The sequence below is a fragment of the Pygoscelis adeliae genome, unplaced genomic scaffold (genome assembly GCF_000699105.1).
Source record: "Pygoscelis adeliae isolate BGI_AS28 unplaced genomic scaffold, ASM69910v1 Scaffold227, whole genome shotgun sequence".
Taxonomy (NCBI): Eukaryota; Metazoa; Chordata; class Aves; order Sphenisciformes; family Spheniscidae; genus Pygoscelis; species Pygoscelis adeliae.
The window spans coordinates 3,364,834-3,380,415 of NW_008825100.1; the positions used below are offsets into that span (position 1 = coordinate 3,364,834).

Sequence of the window (15,582 nt, forward strand, 5' to 3'; positions counted from 1 at the left end):
GTCTGCAAACTTACTGAGGGTGCACTCGATCCCCTCATCCAGATCATTGATAAAGATATTGAACAGAACTGGCCCCAGAGAAAAGTGGTATCTGCTCAGTTTAAGGCCTTATCTGAAAACAGGGACCAGTACCAGGTAATTTTGAGGAAGAAGCAAGAACCCCAAAGTGGGTAACATGCAATTCGTAGGAAAGTTGGAGATACGCTTAATGCTCTGGCGATAAGCCACAGGTTTTATCAGCTCTGCCATATATTTAATAATAATTCCAACTAATATAACTGGGTTATTCTTATTAACCATATAAATACCCAGTCTTCCCCCTTTATTTAAATCCTTAATCTCTTGATCCCAATAATATCTTCTGGTGATGAGATTTGCAGACTGATCATACACAGATTTAACTGTCTGCTCCATAATGTGAGAGCAAGATCCAAACACTGTCTCGTCTGGACAGAGTTGGGTTCAAGCTTGCCAGATTTTCCAGCTATATTAAAGCCCATCTGAATTTTGCCTCCTGCATGTCTAGAGTTTTCCAGCCACATGGAAGAAACTGCATTAAATAGCTCCTATTTTCTGTAGCGGTTTGTGAGATCATCTTACTAACCAGTTTCCTCAGCTACGAATTGTTGCAGAGAGTAGCGTGTTGAATAACTTTTCGGAGCAAATCCAGGCTGGTTTAAAGAACACAGAGAGGAGGCTGTTCCTTGCTAGTTATTTTGAGAATAGGGTAGAAAGAGGATCTAATGCAAATCTCACCGACAGTGTCTTGAGAAAAATGCTGGAGCATTTAAGTGGTTTGGTTTCTTCTTTGCTTTTGTTGGAGGTTTTCATAGACTGACATGACTGATGGTGGGTACAGCAATAAGAAATGCCAGATGAGCACAGTATTCCTCTTTGGGCCAGGCAGGCTAGAGAGGTGGGGTCTGGTAGTTAGATCTTTGTTGCTGTCCTTCAGGAGCTCCTCTGACTAAGTGTGTGACCGTGGCAAATCCTTTAGCACCTGTGTGTTTTAATTCACCCAGCTGAGAGAACAGGGCACGTCTGTTTCAGAACATTACTTAAAGTTGTATAAATTGCTTTGAGACCAGTGGATGAGATGTACATGTTATTGTTGCTCTTCCTTTAGGAGCATGGAGCGCTGTTACCACCATCAGTAAGGCAGGTCCAGGGGAAACGCCTACTCAGCTAATTCACAGGAATAACTAGTTGGATATGGCCCACACCTAGAGGCATCGTTATCTAAGCAGAGTGGAAAGCATCCACAAGTCACCCCAATTTCTGCCTCTTACAGTCCATGACATAATTAGTGGTCTTGGTGCATCCAGTTCCCTGAAAAGTACCAGCTGTCAAATGTTTCCAGTCTAACACCTCATCCATACTGCCTATGCTCTTTTGCTCTTTGCTGGGGCAGAAAGAATGGGAATGGGCTGGAAGTCACAGATTAAATATTCTGGTGCAGATTCATCCATCAGCAGATATATTTACTCAGTATGGTTTCTCCTCTGTTTCAATAAATAACTTCTGCTTTGGACTGAATGGGCACAAATAAAACCATGCTTAATTAGGCTAAAATAACACAATATTTTACTGGCTTCCAGCATCCTTACCAACCCAGGCTACTGTGCCTTGGAGTAAAGTGTGCAATAGATGGATCACTGCCAGTAGACTCCAGAAGACCATCCAGCACACGACCTCGCAGAGAAATTCTTTTTTGTGTGCTATCTTCTCGGCTGGGAAGATGTTTATAGGAATAGGAGTTTGTTAATCTGTAGTATAGCTCTGTGCAGAGGAGGGAATTCTGCAAATTAGGATTTTAGATTTCTGCAGGACAGAGTTTTAATTAGGAATATATTGAAGTATCTAGGCAGGAAAGGGTCCAGCAACATATGTGGTATTAGCTGGCTTAGGTCAGAAGCTATGCTCAGAGACTGCACAAAGCAGAGAAAGGTGAAAGTGGAGGGGGAGCAGATGGGTACTCTCTTATTGTGTGAAATCTGGGTACAGAGCTGCATTCTGGGTTAGATGCCAAATCAGTCATTTTCTGAAAACAAAACCTTGTTGGGAAAGGAGCTCATACCTTTTTTTTATAGCATCCCCTCAAGAATTTCTAATACTTTGAAGTTACATATATAGTGGTCCTAATATTATGTGGGATTGAATAACTGTGCTCTACAGAAAGAGGAATTACTTAACCCACTCATGAAATGCAGACATCTCTAGGGCAGGGAATAACTAACAGGGCTCACCGCACCATGTGACAATGATGGGAGAGGGCAGAGAGGCTGGCAAGCCCTTCGTTTCATTAAAGGAAACGATGAGACCTCTATTTGCAACACACAGCGGGTGGGACGGTGCTTCTCAAGGTCCTATTTGATAGACTGATGCACAGTCACCATGACTGATCTGCTTCTGAAATAAGAAGTGCTGAATCGACCCAGCTATGAATTCAAGCTCTCATTTTTGGGTGCCAGGCATTATGTATCTGATCCCTGATACCCCTGCTGAGACTCAAGACTGGCAGCACCTGCTCCGTGGCACTCTGTAGCCTCTGCCCGGGCTGGGCGAGTGCTCCTGGGCTGGCTCTGGAGTGCCGTCCCTCTGATCTTCCCCATTCAAAAGCAAGCCCCACGTCATGCCCATGCAGTCGCTTGTCTGTGGTTAATGCGGGTGGGTTTTTGCTAAATGCCATCCTTCAACGAGTTGATTTCCATAGAGCAAATGAAAGGAGATAGCATGTAATCCAGCTAAGCAAGCCTCTTCCTTTCCAGGTGACAGGGAGTGTTTTTACACTGCTGAATCTTGCAAATGAAGTCTTCAGGGAAATGATCAACAGCATGGAGTGCTGTGAGACAGGGAAGCTCGCAGAGTGATTGCTGCTTACAGAAGGAGAAGCGGTGTCTGCAGCTATAGGCTCAGCTTAGTGGCAAATTGTGATCTATTGGAGGGAGGAAAGCAAAGCAGCCAGGATAACCCAGCCGAGGTTGTTATTTGTTAACAAGTTTCCTTTTCTGTTTACAGTAGAATATAATAGACTGCCTTTGCTTGGAGCCCTGTGGGGGCCAGTCATTAGCCGTTGCTCATATCCTCTCCTCTGAGGTGGCCCCAGAGCCCAGGGCAGACAGGCTGGTGCCAGGCTCGCAGTGCATCTCTCATCAGGGCTGTTTGGATGAACCTTGGGGCAGGCGGCTCTCGAGCCTCTTGCACTGCCTGTGGGAGCTGCACACTAGTCTCGCACCTCCCATTCCCTGTGTGTCACATTAGAAAGTCCCTGCCTTATGTGGCCTCTTCCTCCCCCATGGCTTACCTCCCCAAAGATGCTCAGGTAGCCTGATCTGCAGTCCACAGGTCTCTGGGTACGAGGCTGTGGGGAAAAAGAAAGACTGTGGCTCTCTCCAACAACACGAAGGAGGTTTTCTGAAAAACAAAAGCCAAGTGCAGCCTTGTGCTGCCACCCCTACCCCAGTGTGGGTTGACTGGAGCCCAACGCCTTTGGGGACTGGCATGTGGAGGGAGTTGCCTATTTGTACCAGCAAATGGTCATGCAGTTGAGAAGAGGAGATTTGCTACTTCTCACTGGCCTGGCCTGAAAGAGAAACTCCTACCATGGAAAATCCTGAGCACACAATCCTTGTGGGAGGAGAAAGTAACAATCTGTTCAAGCACAAGATTCTCCTGACCGGACCGGCCTATTGCAGAGAAGTTCCTGCTATTTTCCTGCTGGCACTGGTGTGAATTATAGTGCAGATGGACCCGCTGTCCTTCACTGGAGTTTGTGTCTGGGTAATGTTTTCTAAGCTGCAGCATTACTGGGTAAAATAGGTCAGAAGTATCATCATGAAAAGAAGGAGGATTCCTCCTCCAACCTAAGCAGAGCACAGAAAGAGGCAGTTGTGTAGCTAATACAGAGTCAACCTGATGGATAACATCCTATCCAGGGACTGTGCAGGGCTATGATTAGAGAAATAACCAACAAATTGGGCTTGCTCACTTAGACCGCTAACTCCCTACAGCTGTGCACTGCTTGATGCGACAAGCCTCAGTCTGAGTTAGAGCTAAGGAAGGTGTATTCCAGCTGCAATACAGGTAATTTTTTTAGTGTAATAAATAACCCCACAGTCTCTTTTTCAAAAATCCTTTGTTTCTGTCTTGTGTCCCTATAGGAAGAGTGCCAGAACTATGTCCGTGTGCTGATTGTTTATGGCAAGAAGGTTTTTACCTGTGGTACCAATGCCTTTTCGCCTGTGTGTTCCAGTCGACAGGTCTGTTTTGCCTCTTTTGCAATGATGGAGAGGGCTGGATACATGCTCTGGGGAAGGCCAGTCATTTGGCAGGGCATCATGGCTGCAGAGAATATATTCCAAATGTAGCTGATCTGAAATAGTTTTGGGTTTGTTCTTTGGGCCCCTTTGGGCTGCTTTGGGGCAGTGGTTGTACCTGCAGGTGGGGAGCAGAAAACTCATGTTATGGGTGAGCTGGATCTGGACAATGCTGCTCATGTGAACCTTGGGTATGCTGCTGAAAATGGGGAATATAGATAGGCTTAGCTGTGAGCACCTCCTGAGCTGAATACTTAAATGTTTCCTTAAAATAAATGGCAAAACTCCCTTTGGATTCAAGGGAGGCAGGAGTGGGTCCAGAGCAATGTTTATTTTTACATTTTTTAATGCCAGTGTACAAGGAGGCGTCTATGGAAAATTAGAAACCTGTGCTAGCAGCAGGAGCACCTGATTACATCGAGTGGGTTGGGGCCTACAGGCTTTATTGGCAGGGGAATTACTCTTCTTACAAAGCAATAGGATCAGTGAAGCTTAGACACAACTTCTTACATCGGCAAACGATGGATGTAAAGATCAATTTACAGTCACCGCTGGCATTACTTTCTTACAGCTGCCTGTTTTTTTTAAATTGGGGTTTTGCTCATCGGTAGTCATGGGCGAACTGAACTCTTTATACCAGTAAGAAAGCCAGATGCTCTTTAAATCACCTCTTCTCTCCTTTTAAATACAGGTAGGAAATCTTAGCAAAATCATTGACAGAATTAATGGAGTGGCTCGGTGCCCGTATGACCCCCGGCATAACTCGACAGCTGTGATTACATCACGAGGAGAACTCTATGCTGCAACTGTAATTGATTTCTCTGGACGGGATCCTGCTATTTATCGCAGCCTTGGAAATGTTCCCCCACTTAGGACAGCACAATACAACTCCAAATGGCTCAATGGTAAAGTCATGTGGGTCGTATCTGAGAAAGAAGTGTATTAAAGTCAACTTGCCAGGCTTGTAAATCTTTTCCTCTGTTTTCATACTGGGATCCAGAGTTACGATGGGGAAGGGCTTCCGGTGCAATAATCGATGAAGCTTAGAAGATGTTTAGCCTGGAAGTATTTCAGAGAAGTTGATTTAGAATATGGAAAGTGGGTCTTGCAGGCTACTTAACACATATATGGGTCTCTGTCCTGTGACATGACCAAATACATCCTTTTAACAAGAAAACCACTCAAAGATTTGAAGATCAAAATGAACTTAAAGCATCATACTGTTGACCCAGTTCTGTACAGTGTTAAGCACCCTCTACTTCCACTGTCTCAGCTGAAGATGGTTGGGTTCAGTGCAAGATCAGTCCGAAAATGAGAAATTTCACAGCGAGTTATGTTCCATGTAAACCCACGCTGTTGTGAATTTATAGTTATTAAAAGCAGCTGTTACCCCAGTGCGATAATACCCTGCATCAAGCAAGCTATAGAATTTCAACCAATAATTCCTGCACTGAGTCCACACCTTCTGTGCCCCCTTCTGACTGGGGCAAAGCACATCTTGTCTGAGCAGACTGTAGTGATGGAGACCCCAGTATTCCCCCTCTCTCCTTCGACCCAGGTAAGTTGACAAGATATTCAGAATCTTTGCGTTGGATTTCAGGACCTTTCAATCAAAGATACGAGCAGTGGGACTGTGCACTCTCTGGAGCTTAATGAGACTGAACTAGGCTTCTGCAGGCATATTGAAGTCAGTATGGAGATCCGGAGTTTAGGAGAAGGATGTCATCAGGCAAGACTGTGAATTAGGACCAAAAAGCAGCATAACCCGTATACACTCATTAGATGTATGTGCCTCTTGTCTGCACATGAATGAAGAATTCAGAAGGAAGTCACATTGGAACCGGGGAGTTTAAGGAAAGACAAACAGAAACTGAGTTTCTAGTCTGTGATTGGAAAAGCTAACATGACTCTTGGATTTATAACCTTGCGCAGCATTGGTGACATTGAAGTAATTTCATCCTGTTCTGGCTACTTTTCCACAAGAAATAGAAAACTTGAAGATGATTCAGAGAAGAGCCATGGAGTGATTTGAAGCTTGGAAAGCCTGCCTCACAGTGAGAGGCTTAAGGAGCTCAATTTATTTATCTTTCTGAAAAGGAGATAAAAGGTGTTTTGTTCATGATATGGAAGTACTTACATCAAGAAAAGATTTCTGGCAGGATAAAGTTCTTTAATCTAGCAGACAAGTCATGACAAGAGCCTGTGATTGGAAGCTGAAACCAGATAATGTCAAATGGAAAAAGAAGTACAGGTTGCAGCTGGGGCAGTCTTCAGTCATTTGAACAAGCCACTGAGGAAAGCCATGTGACATTGTCCAGTAAGATCAGATCTCCGAAAGATGTGGTCTAATTCACCTGTTAGTTACAGGATCCGATGGTGGAATTACAGGGTGAAATTCTCTGGTTCGTGTTAGACAGAAGGTCAGATTGGTGATCACAACGGTCCCTTTAAGGTTCGCTGTTTGTTTGAAGGAGAAAGTTTGATGTGACGTGCTTTGCAGTGCCCTGCCCTCTGTACCATTGTCCGCCTCCCAAACCTGCCTTGCAGCAGCATCAGCTCCGATGCTGTTCTCCTTTCACTCCTGGGCTGCAGCACTAAAGGAATTCTGTACTTTCTTTTTTTCTTCTTCCTTTGAGCATTGCTCAGAAATGAACATTGTAAAAGCACCCTATAAAACCAACAGGGTTTTTTTTGTTTAGTCAAATATTATTCATTGGCCAATCTTTTCCCTTTGCCAAAGAAACTGTTGGGGTAAAAGACCATACACTTTAAAGCTTTGTTAAATACCCAATTAAAATATTCACTACAAAACCAATTCCAGGTTCTTTTCAATTCTTGTGAAAATAATAACAATAATTCTAGGAGAAAAAGAATTAAGGAGAACTTGCTTCAGTACTGTCAGTCAGTGGCATGGTTTTGTTTTACGGACATAAGATAATCTTTTGTGCCTAGAAACTGGGAAGGCTTCGTGATAAAAGCCAGATGTGATTGCACTGGGAGAGTAGGTTGAATGTTTCAGTGCAGCAGTCTGGGGAATCGGGCGGATGCACGCAGCATATTTAACACATCGTAAGGTGCACTTCAGAAGTGAATAGGTGAAGGAACCCAATGGGAAGGCTTTATGTTGTAAAATGAGTATAGGTACAGAGAATAGTCATGCATATGCAAAGTGTTGAACTCTGCTTTCTCTGAAATCAGTAGCAGCTTTGCCAATAAAGTGGGGAAACAGTGGGGTCTTTCCACAATCTGAAAAATGGAACTAGGGCTGTATCCCCATATATCATTATTCCCATCTACTGTTTTTATGTCCTCTGCTGACTCCAAACTCCATGTGGTCCCAGCTTTGACAGCCTGTGTAAAGGGAGCTGGCGGCGCAATGCATTGAGCAAGTCAGTGAGCACGGATTGATTTCTGACATGTATACATTTCTTCAAATGTTTGTTTTTCAGAGCCTAACTTTATTGCTGCCTACGACATCGGTTTATTCACCTATTTCTTCTTCCGTGAGAATGCGGTAGAACATGACTGTGGGAAAACAGTGTATTCTCGTGTGGCAAGGGTTTGCAAAAATGATATCGGAGGGAGATTTTTGCTGGAAGACACATGGACAACTTTCATGAAGGCCAGGCTGAACTGCTCCCGTGCTGGAGAAATCCCTTTCTATTATAATGAATTGCAAAGCACCTTCTACCTTCCTGAGCAAGATCTGATCTATGGTGTCTTCACTACTAATGTGTAAGTTGCACTGGTTTTACTGCCCTTCTTCTATCCCCAACAGTCTGAGACTGACAATATCCTGATTTCTTAGACAGTCTGAGGATTCATTTTTGAAACATTCTTTGGTTAACGTGAGGGAATCGGTAGGTCTCTGTTATCCATCATGGCAACATAGCCTTTAGGACATTTCTAATCCATGGTTCATAGATTCCTGGAGTCCATAAAAGGTGACTGTGCAATTCTAGGGTAACTTAATTTGATATAAACCTGGGCTGTGACAGCCTTCGGACTTTTTGTAGTGGCAGTGCTACTTGTGTAGTTCAGAGAGCTGGTCTCAAAATGACCCAACAGAAAAGCGTAATTAATTTTCAGCCAGGTTAACTGCCCGGACAATCTGACACAACTGTGTGAACATTGGGGCTGGCCCATGAGCTGGACAGGTACATATGCTTGGGAGAGAAGGACTGGAAGGAGGAGAACAAGGCAGATGGGATCACAACAGCCTAGACTGAAATCAACATAAATTGCTGTTGAACAACACTTTATAGAAGCAAGGTCATGCGGCCTACACAGCATTTGACATTTCCAAGGGGGACTGTACCTCTGGTACAGAGTTTCTGGTCCACAAATCAAAAGCAACGTTGGAACTCCGAGGGGAAGGCATAATTTCTGAAACTTCATAATCACCTCTTCTTGGCTTGATATTGAGAAAACTTGTAATTGGAACGATTTAGTGTAGCTGTGAAAGCAGAAAGGGGAAGAGGAGTTAATTAAAAAACATGTTAAAAAACTCATAATGTATATTTTTAAGTTAGGAAAACTCAGATAACTATTTCTCTGAAGCCCAAGGCTAGGATGATAACTTTCAAGCTATAACGAGTCTGCGTGGTATTGAGTTTCAATAACACGTGTTCTCCAGGGGGGTGTTATCCTGATGTGTAAACTAGAGAATGAAAATCTGAGTTAGTTACTCCGCATGACAAATACTCATAGTGCGTTTCTCATGCTAGGTAGCCAACTTCTTTGGGGGTTTTGTGTGCAGTGGAGTACTGTTTAATATGAATAAGGGTCTGGTCCCAAGAAGCCCACAGCAAACCAAAGAAGTGAAGCCCCACTAAAGTACAGGCCTTCCTGTTTTAATGTGTCACTTGCTGGTGTGACAGGGCTTGAACTTCAGCCCTTGAAGTCACAAAGCATCAGCGCCAACTTCTTGAGCTAAAGCACTGTTGGGAGTTTCACTATGACAGTCAACAGAGCCCGAATGTTATTCCTGCTCTGTAAATGCCAAGAAGTAGATAAGTGTTTGGCCACCCTCATCCATCTTCCATGTTTTGTTTCTGCACTACCATTGCCAACGTCAGCCAAAAGTGAGCCAGTGGAGAAGCAGCTAGAAAAAATAAACATGATTGAGCACTGCACCTTCACTGTGGACTTTGGGGAAAATCTGTCCTGGGATTGAAAGGAGCATAAGTCGTTCTCTAAAAACATTTAAAGGACGTTAGCCAAAATTCCTGAACATTAAAAGGAAGCCTGGCTACTGCTTTGGGCATTTGAGATGACACTTCCCACCCCCATCCCCCAAATCAGAGAGGACTTCTATGCCCATAGTGATAATGTTTTATCTGTCCATTTGTCCATTCATCCAGCCAAGAACAGAAGTTGGAAATGGGAAAATTATTAATAACTGTATTATATTTATCAAATTGGTATCGTTTCTGGAATATAAGGGGGGAGACATAGGCTACCTCTGATTAGAAGAGTTCTCATCGGCTGTTTCTGTCTCCCAGGTTTAACGTGAGACATGATGAGTGTTACCCGTCTCCTCTGGGTTACACTTAAGTCACTCTTCATACGTTACGGGTGTACGTTCTCTCTTGTATCTTCAGAGGACAATATAATACGTAACATTTGTGTAATTGAAGAAATGAGTTATTGATAATAGCTGAAGTTAGATCAAGTAGCGTTTTGGGTCTACAACATGATGTTCTTTTGAGAGTTCAAAGAGAAAATGTTCCAATTTGTCATCCAACTAGAGAAACAATAGTAATTATTCTTTTAACTTCCACTGGGACTTCTATCATGCTGCATGAGCTCTGCATACCAAAGAGGGTTGATGTATGCTCCAGTCTGAGTTTCTTTGTAATAGAATACCCACGCACCGCAAAGCTATGATTTTTTTGTTTAAAGGTATTTTTATTTTGAAAGGATCATGTTTAATGCATTTAGGGTCATCTTATAACAAAGGGGTATTAGTGGTTGTGGTAACACCCACATACAGATTTATTGCTTCATGTTATGTTATACCCAGCTGAATCAGTAGGAAAGAGAGCTTTTTGGGGAAGCTGCTGATGAAATATTTAAGAAGTTTTTATTAAAATTTTTCTGGGAGGTAATGGAGGTGATGTTAAAAGCTCCTTGAACTTAACCCATTCTCTAAACCACCCAGTTAATCACAGGAAGCAGGAGGTGGGAATAAAGGAGGTTGCACTTCACACCAGGACAACGCAGGGGCCAGCTGCACGAGTTGATGTCACTGGCTTGAGACTGGGATCGAACTTTTTATAGGGAGGGATGGTAAATATGCCAGGCCACAGACGGAAAGGAAAATGGGCCACAGATTCCTGGAAAACCTCTTTCCTTTCTCCTCTCTAGCAAAGGGAAAGGGCTAAATTGTGGAGTCCTTAGCAGGGCCCTAAAAATATCATTTCTTTTTTTTTTAAAAAAGTGTTTTTGTTAGACTAGCAGGGTTTTATTCTTTCTTTTCCTTTTTCATTTTCTTTCTCATTCTCTTTTTTTTTCATGTGTGCCTCAAGGCATTTACTTGTCATCCATCATTAGCTTTGTCTTAAGAGCTGCCGTCTGTGAGCATGCACTGCGTCAGTGGTGTTCAGACGAAAGTGGAGAAAGGTTCACCCGGCGTTGCTTTGACATGTTCAAAGTGAGCTACTCCATCACTCCGGGGATGGAAGGGGCAGGGGCAGGAGCGGAGAATGGGAAGGCAAAGCAAGAAGTTCTTCCTGACGTTGTACTGCTCGGAAGAAATATGCTGTGAAAGAATCTGTTCTTCTGCTTTCCAGCCTGGGATTGTGGAGCAAGGCTTTTTTGTGTGTGAGAGAGTGTAATTATTGGTTTAGTTAAAAAAAAGTGTTCTTTTCAGAGAATTCAAATTGCTTTAATTAGCACAAAGATACATACAGAAGGGCTTGGGTTATTTAAAAATCACCGTGATGAGTCAGTCTCTTGTGCAAACCCTATTTTTAGTTTTATTCTGGTATCTTTTTCTCTAAATGTTGTTCTTTTCTTTAAAAAAAAAAAGCAGGGGGCAAGGGGAGAGCTGGGAGCAGGTTTGAATTTCAGGTTAGCACTTAGCAAACATCCCTCTTTGGGCCGGCTTCCCTGAGGTGCCCTCACCATCTGGGAGGTGCCCTTCAACCCTCTTGAGGCAAAAGAGGCTGAGCCTGCTCAGGACCTTGCAGAAACGGATCCTCTGTGACTGAAATGGGACAGCAAAGGCCGACTGATCTGTGTGCGAGTCACAGAGACTGGGCAGCAGAGCATCCCTAAAACAAATTCCCTTCCAAAGAGTCCTTCCTACAGCAGCAATTCCCTAGCCATGCCTCCCCTGGCTGGTGTGTGCGTGGTAAACAGCCTGCCCGGGACAGATGCTATTCCCAGCTGGGAACACAAAGAAGTGAACTGTGATCATTGAAAACAGGGGCTTTCACATATTAGCAAGACCTTTTTGCGTGCTGAGCTGCTGTAACAACCAGCCTGGTTTGCACTGTCACCCTTTCCCTTCCCCTGCATGCGTGTGCGTGCATGTGTGTATTTCATTTTTATATATATATAAAAAATATTAGGGGACATATTTTATAGCTGAAGATTTCAGGAGCCTATAGAAACAGAATTTCACCTTGAGAAACACCAAGAGATTAAAAATTAGGTTGTTTGTAATCAATAAAGATAGATGAGTTGTTAAAAAAGTAAAAACCAGACACAAATAATCCATGCAAATTAAACCGTATTCACCTTTCTTGTCAGAACTACTTCCGTGGCCCTTAAATCACAGACATTTTAAAACCAAGCTCAAAATTCATTCTCAAAATTGTCATGCAAGCCATCTGCATTTTACTATTTATTTATTTTTACTCCCTGTGAGATTGTTATCACTGTACATCTACCTAGCAATTTATATGTATTTTATTTGAGTGGAGTTTGATGTCTGTTATGATGAAAATGTCAATGTTCTAATGATTAAATTGATTTTTTTCTCCCCTTTTCCAGAAACAGCATAGCTGCCTCAGCAGTGTGTGCCTTCAATCTGAGTGCCATTACTCAGGCATTTAATGGCCCTTTCCGTTACCAAGAAAACCCAAGATCAGCCTGGCTGCCAACGTTAAACCCCATCCCTAATTTCCAGGTACTGCTGCTGCTGCCCTTCAGTTTACTCCAGTCCCTTTTATGTTCTGTCACTCCAATGGGTTGATTTGTGTGGGGCTCATTTTTCCAGGTAGACCCACGGTGCAGACAAATTGTATTTCTCCACATTTATGAGTGGTTTAGTCTGTGGCACTCCTTGCCACATGTTATTGAGACCACAGGATTTGTGGCAAAAATTCAATGGTTTTACCGATAATAAGAATGTTCAGATTTTTTATAATAATGAATAATTTATATCTCTGTTACGCTCATCACTGACACATGAACTCCGAGAATGTGATCCTCACAAGGGGACACAGAAACATGTCCCCACTGAAACTGGGAAGGATTGAAAGCTGAAGCCAGACAAAGTCAAACTAGAATGGAGACAACCTATATTTTTAAACAAGAAAGGCAATTAACCACTGTGACTGTGTAAGGATGTGATGAATTTTCTATCACTTGATAGGGCCCCTAAGGCTACCAGCATTTCAGTGCAAGACACGGTAGCTCAGCCAGAAGTTATGGACACGTTGCAGCAGTAATGGTGGAAGAGGACACATGAGGACGGTCACAGTGGTTCCTTCTCATCTTAAAAAAAAAATTTGTTATGAGTAAGCAGTTTTCCAGGGTTATGAGTTAAGGCCAATTTGGAAATTACAGAACAACTTCAGTCGCTTTATGCCCAGATTCAGTCAGTGCGGTGCAGGGTATGTGTGTGACAGCCCCAGCAAACCTGCGTCTTCTGAAGCATGAGCCCATTTTACAGCTCAGTCCCTTCCCACCTGGGAATCCTAGGGAGGATGGACTTGTCTTCCTGTCCTTGCTTCCCTATGGTGAATCATTTCAGCCAAATTGTGTGAATCTGGCTCTCATTTATGATGGCAAAGGTGCTGAGGCTGCCTGCAAATGCCATCTGCCTTCAAGCTGGTGATGTCAGGGACCTTCCAAAAAGGACTCTGCAGTTGCCTGAAATCACAGCAAGAACAGATGGGAGGCAGGTCCACGCTGCAGGCAGGGACGTGCTTAGGTTCCTAAAAAAAACCCTGAATTCCCTCATGGCACCCGAGTGAGGGCTTCTGCCTGTACAAGGTGGGACAAGATTGGGCTCTCGATCACCCCGTCAGCTTCGTGCACTCAAAACCAAGTACCAAAGCTTCACTGAAGGCCCAGCCCTGCCAAACATGGCCAGGCTCTTTTTTTTTCCCCTTTTTTTTTTCTGAGTTTAAGGGGAATATTAAGGTTAACTGAGAATCAAGGACTTTCTGTCCCTTGCTGGGCTAACCCAGGAGGAATAGAAAAGGACTTTGGAAAGCATTTCCATGTAGTGAAAAGTATCAGATAAAATGTGGAGTGCAAAGATTGCAGCAGCAAGATGAAAGAAAAGAGTCAGAGGAAAATAAGGAAAGGAAAAAGAGGTATGTGGCAGACAAAAGGTAGATTGCAAGAAGAGATTAAGATGTTTTTCAAGTACAGGAGGAACAAGAGGTCAGTGAAGGGCCTTTAGGAGATGACAAGGGTAATTTAGCGACAGAAGAGGCAGATTAAATTAAAATTTAATTAAAAATTAAATTAATTTTTTTGCTGGGGGGTTCACAAAGGAAGATGAGGGAAGGATGCCAGATTTTTTTTTCTTGCAGAGAGGAAGGAGAAATACTGAAGGATATAGAAGATCAGGGCAGTGCAGATAATCAGGAAATTAGAACAAAACAAAATAAAACCAAACCAGAAGGATGCTGTGTCAGCACACAGGCTGCCAATAGACCAAAAGGATTATCTGTGACTTGATGAGAATAGAAAACAAAACCAACAATGACATTCCTGCCACTGGGACTCCTCCTTCAGTGATGCTCTAGAAAGGAAAGTGAATGGGAAGAAAAGCAAGACAGTAGTGTAAACCAGGAATATAGGAGACAGCAGAAGAGAGAGAGATCTAAAAACTCTGGGATGAGGCAGTCATGAAATTAAAAAGACCACTGCAATAGAAAAAACATTAAAACCCACCTGAGGACACATCAAAAACCCACTGATGTTTCCTTAGTCTGGCTACACAGGAAGATGCCAAAGTTGATAAAAAAGTGGCCATGTTCATAGGTGGCAGGAATTAGTGGACCCTGTTCACCTAGTTCACACAAGCTCCAAAATATTGTAGGGCTTAGTACACCAGCTGTTAGGATCCGTATTTATTGTGTAAATGTGAGCTAAATTCCTGTCAACTCATTTTAGCACGTCGTAAGAGAAGCTCTGCATGGTGCATCTTGGAAAGGCAGCCACACTGCAAAGAGTTGCTTTGATGCATATTGAGAGTATGCACATGGGAAATTTGTACACTGTAGCCGGAATGCTGTAAATCGACATCCTAATTCACAGTATAGTAACTTCTCTTCCAAGGAAAGCCCAAGCACCTGAACCCAAAATGAAGGAAAAGAAATTTGTGGGGTTTTTCTAGTGAAATTACTCAGGTATGAGCATCACTTAGTGATGTCATCTGCCTGGCCTTCTGTAAGGCCTTTGACACGGTCCCCCACAACATCCTTCTCTCTAAATTGGAGTGATATGGATTTGATGGGTGGACTGTTTGGTGGGTAGGAATTGGTTAGATGGTCGCATCCAGAGGGTAGTGGTCAACGGCTCAATGTCCAGATGGAGATTGGTGACAAGTGGCGTCCCACAGGGGTCCGTACTGGGACCGGTACTGTTTAATATCTTCATCAATGACACAGACAGTGGGATCGAGTGCACCCTCAGCAAGTTTGCAGACGACACCAAGCTGAGTGGTGTAGTTGACATGCCTGAGGGACAGGATGCCATCCAGAGGGACCTGGACAAGCTGGAGAAGTGGGCCCATGTGAACCTCATGAGGTTTAAAAAGGCCAAGTGCAAGGTCCTGCACCTGGGTCGGGGCAACCCCTGGATTCAATACAGGCTGGGGGATAAAGGGATTGAGAGCAGCCCTGCCGAGAAGGACTTGGGGGTACTGGTAGATGAAAAGCTGGACATGAGCCAACAGTGTGCGCTCGCAGTCCAGAAAGCCAACGATATGCTGGGCTGCATCCAAAGAAGCGTGGCCAGCAGGTCAAGGGAGGGGATTCTGCCCCTCTACTCTGCTCTGGTGAGACCCCACCTGGAG

At 43.6% G+C, this 15,582-nt stretch overlaps 1 protein-coding gene across 1 annotated transcript in view; it reads left to right on the forward strand.

Annotated features, from left to right (window-relative positions):
* SEMA5B (sema domain, seven thrombospondin repeats (type 1 and type 1-like), transmembrane domain (TM) and short cytoplasmic domain, (semaphorin) 5B) overlaps positions 1–15,582 on the forward strand; it is a 185,895-nt gene that overhangs the window by 113,539 nt on the left and 56,774 nt on the right. Inside the window, exons 6-9 of the mRNA XM_009327140.1 lie at positions 4,161–4,259; positions 5,008–5,221; positions 7,766–8,051; positions 12,318–12,453. Coding sequence (XP_009325415.1) covers positions 4,161–4,259; positions 5,008–5,221; positions 7,766–8,051; positions 12,318–12,453 — 735 coding nt within the window. The remainder of the gene's footprint in view (positions 1–4,160; positions 4,260–5,007; positions 5,222–7,765; positions 8,052–12,317; positions 12,454–15,582) is intronic.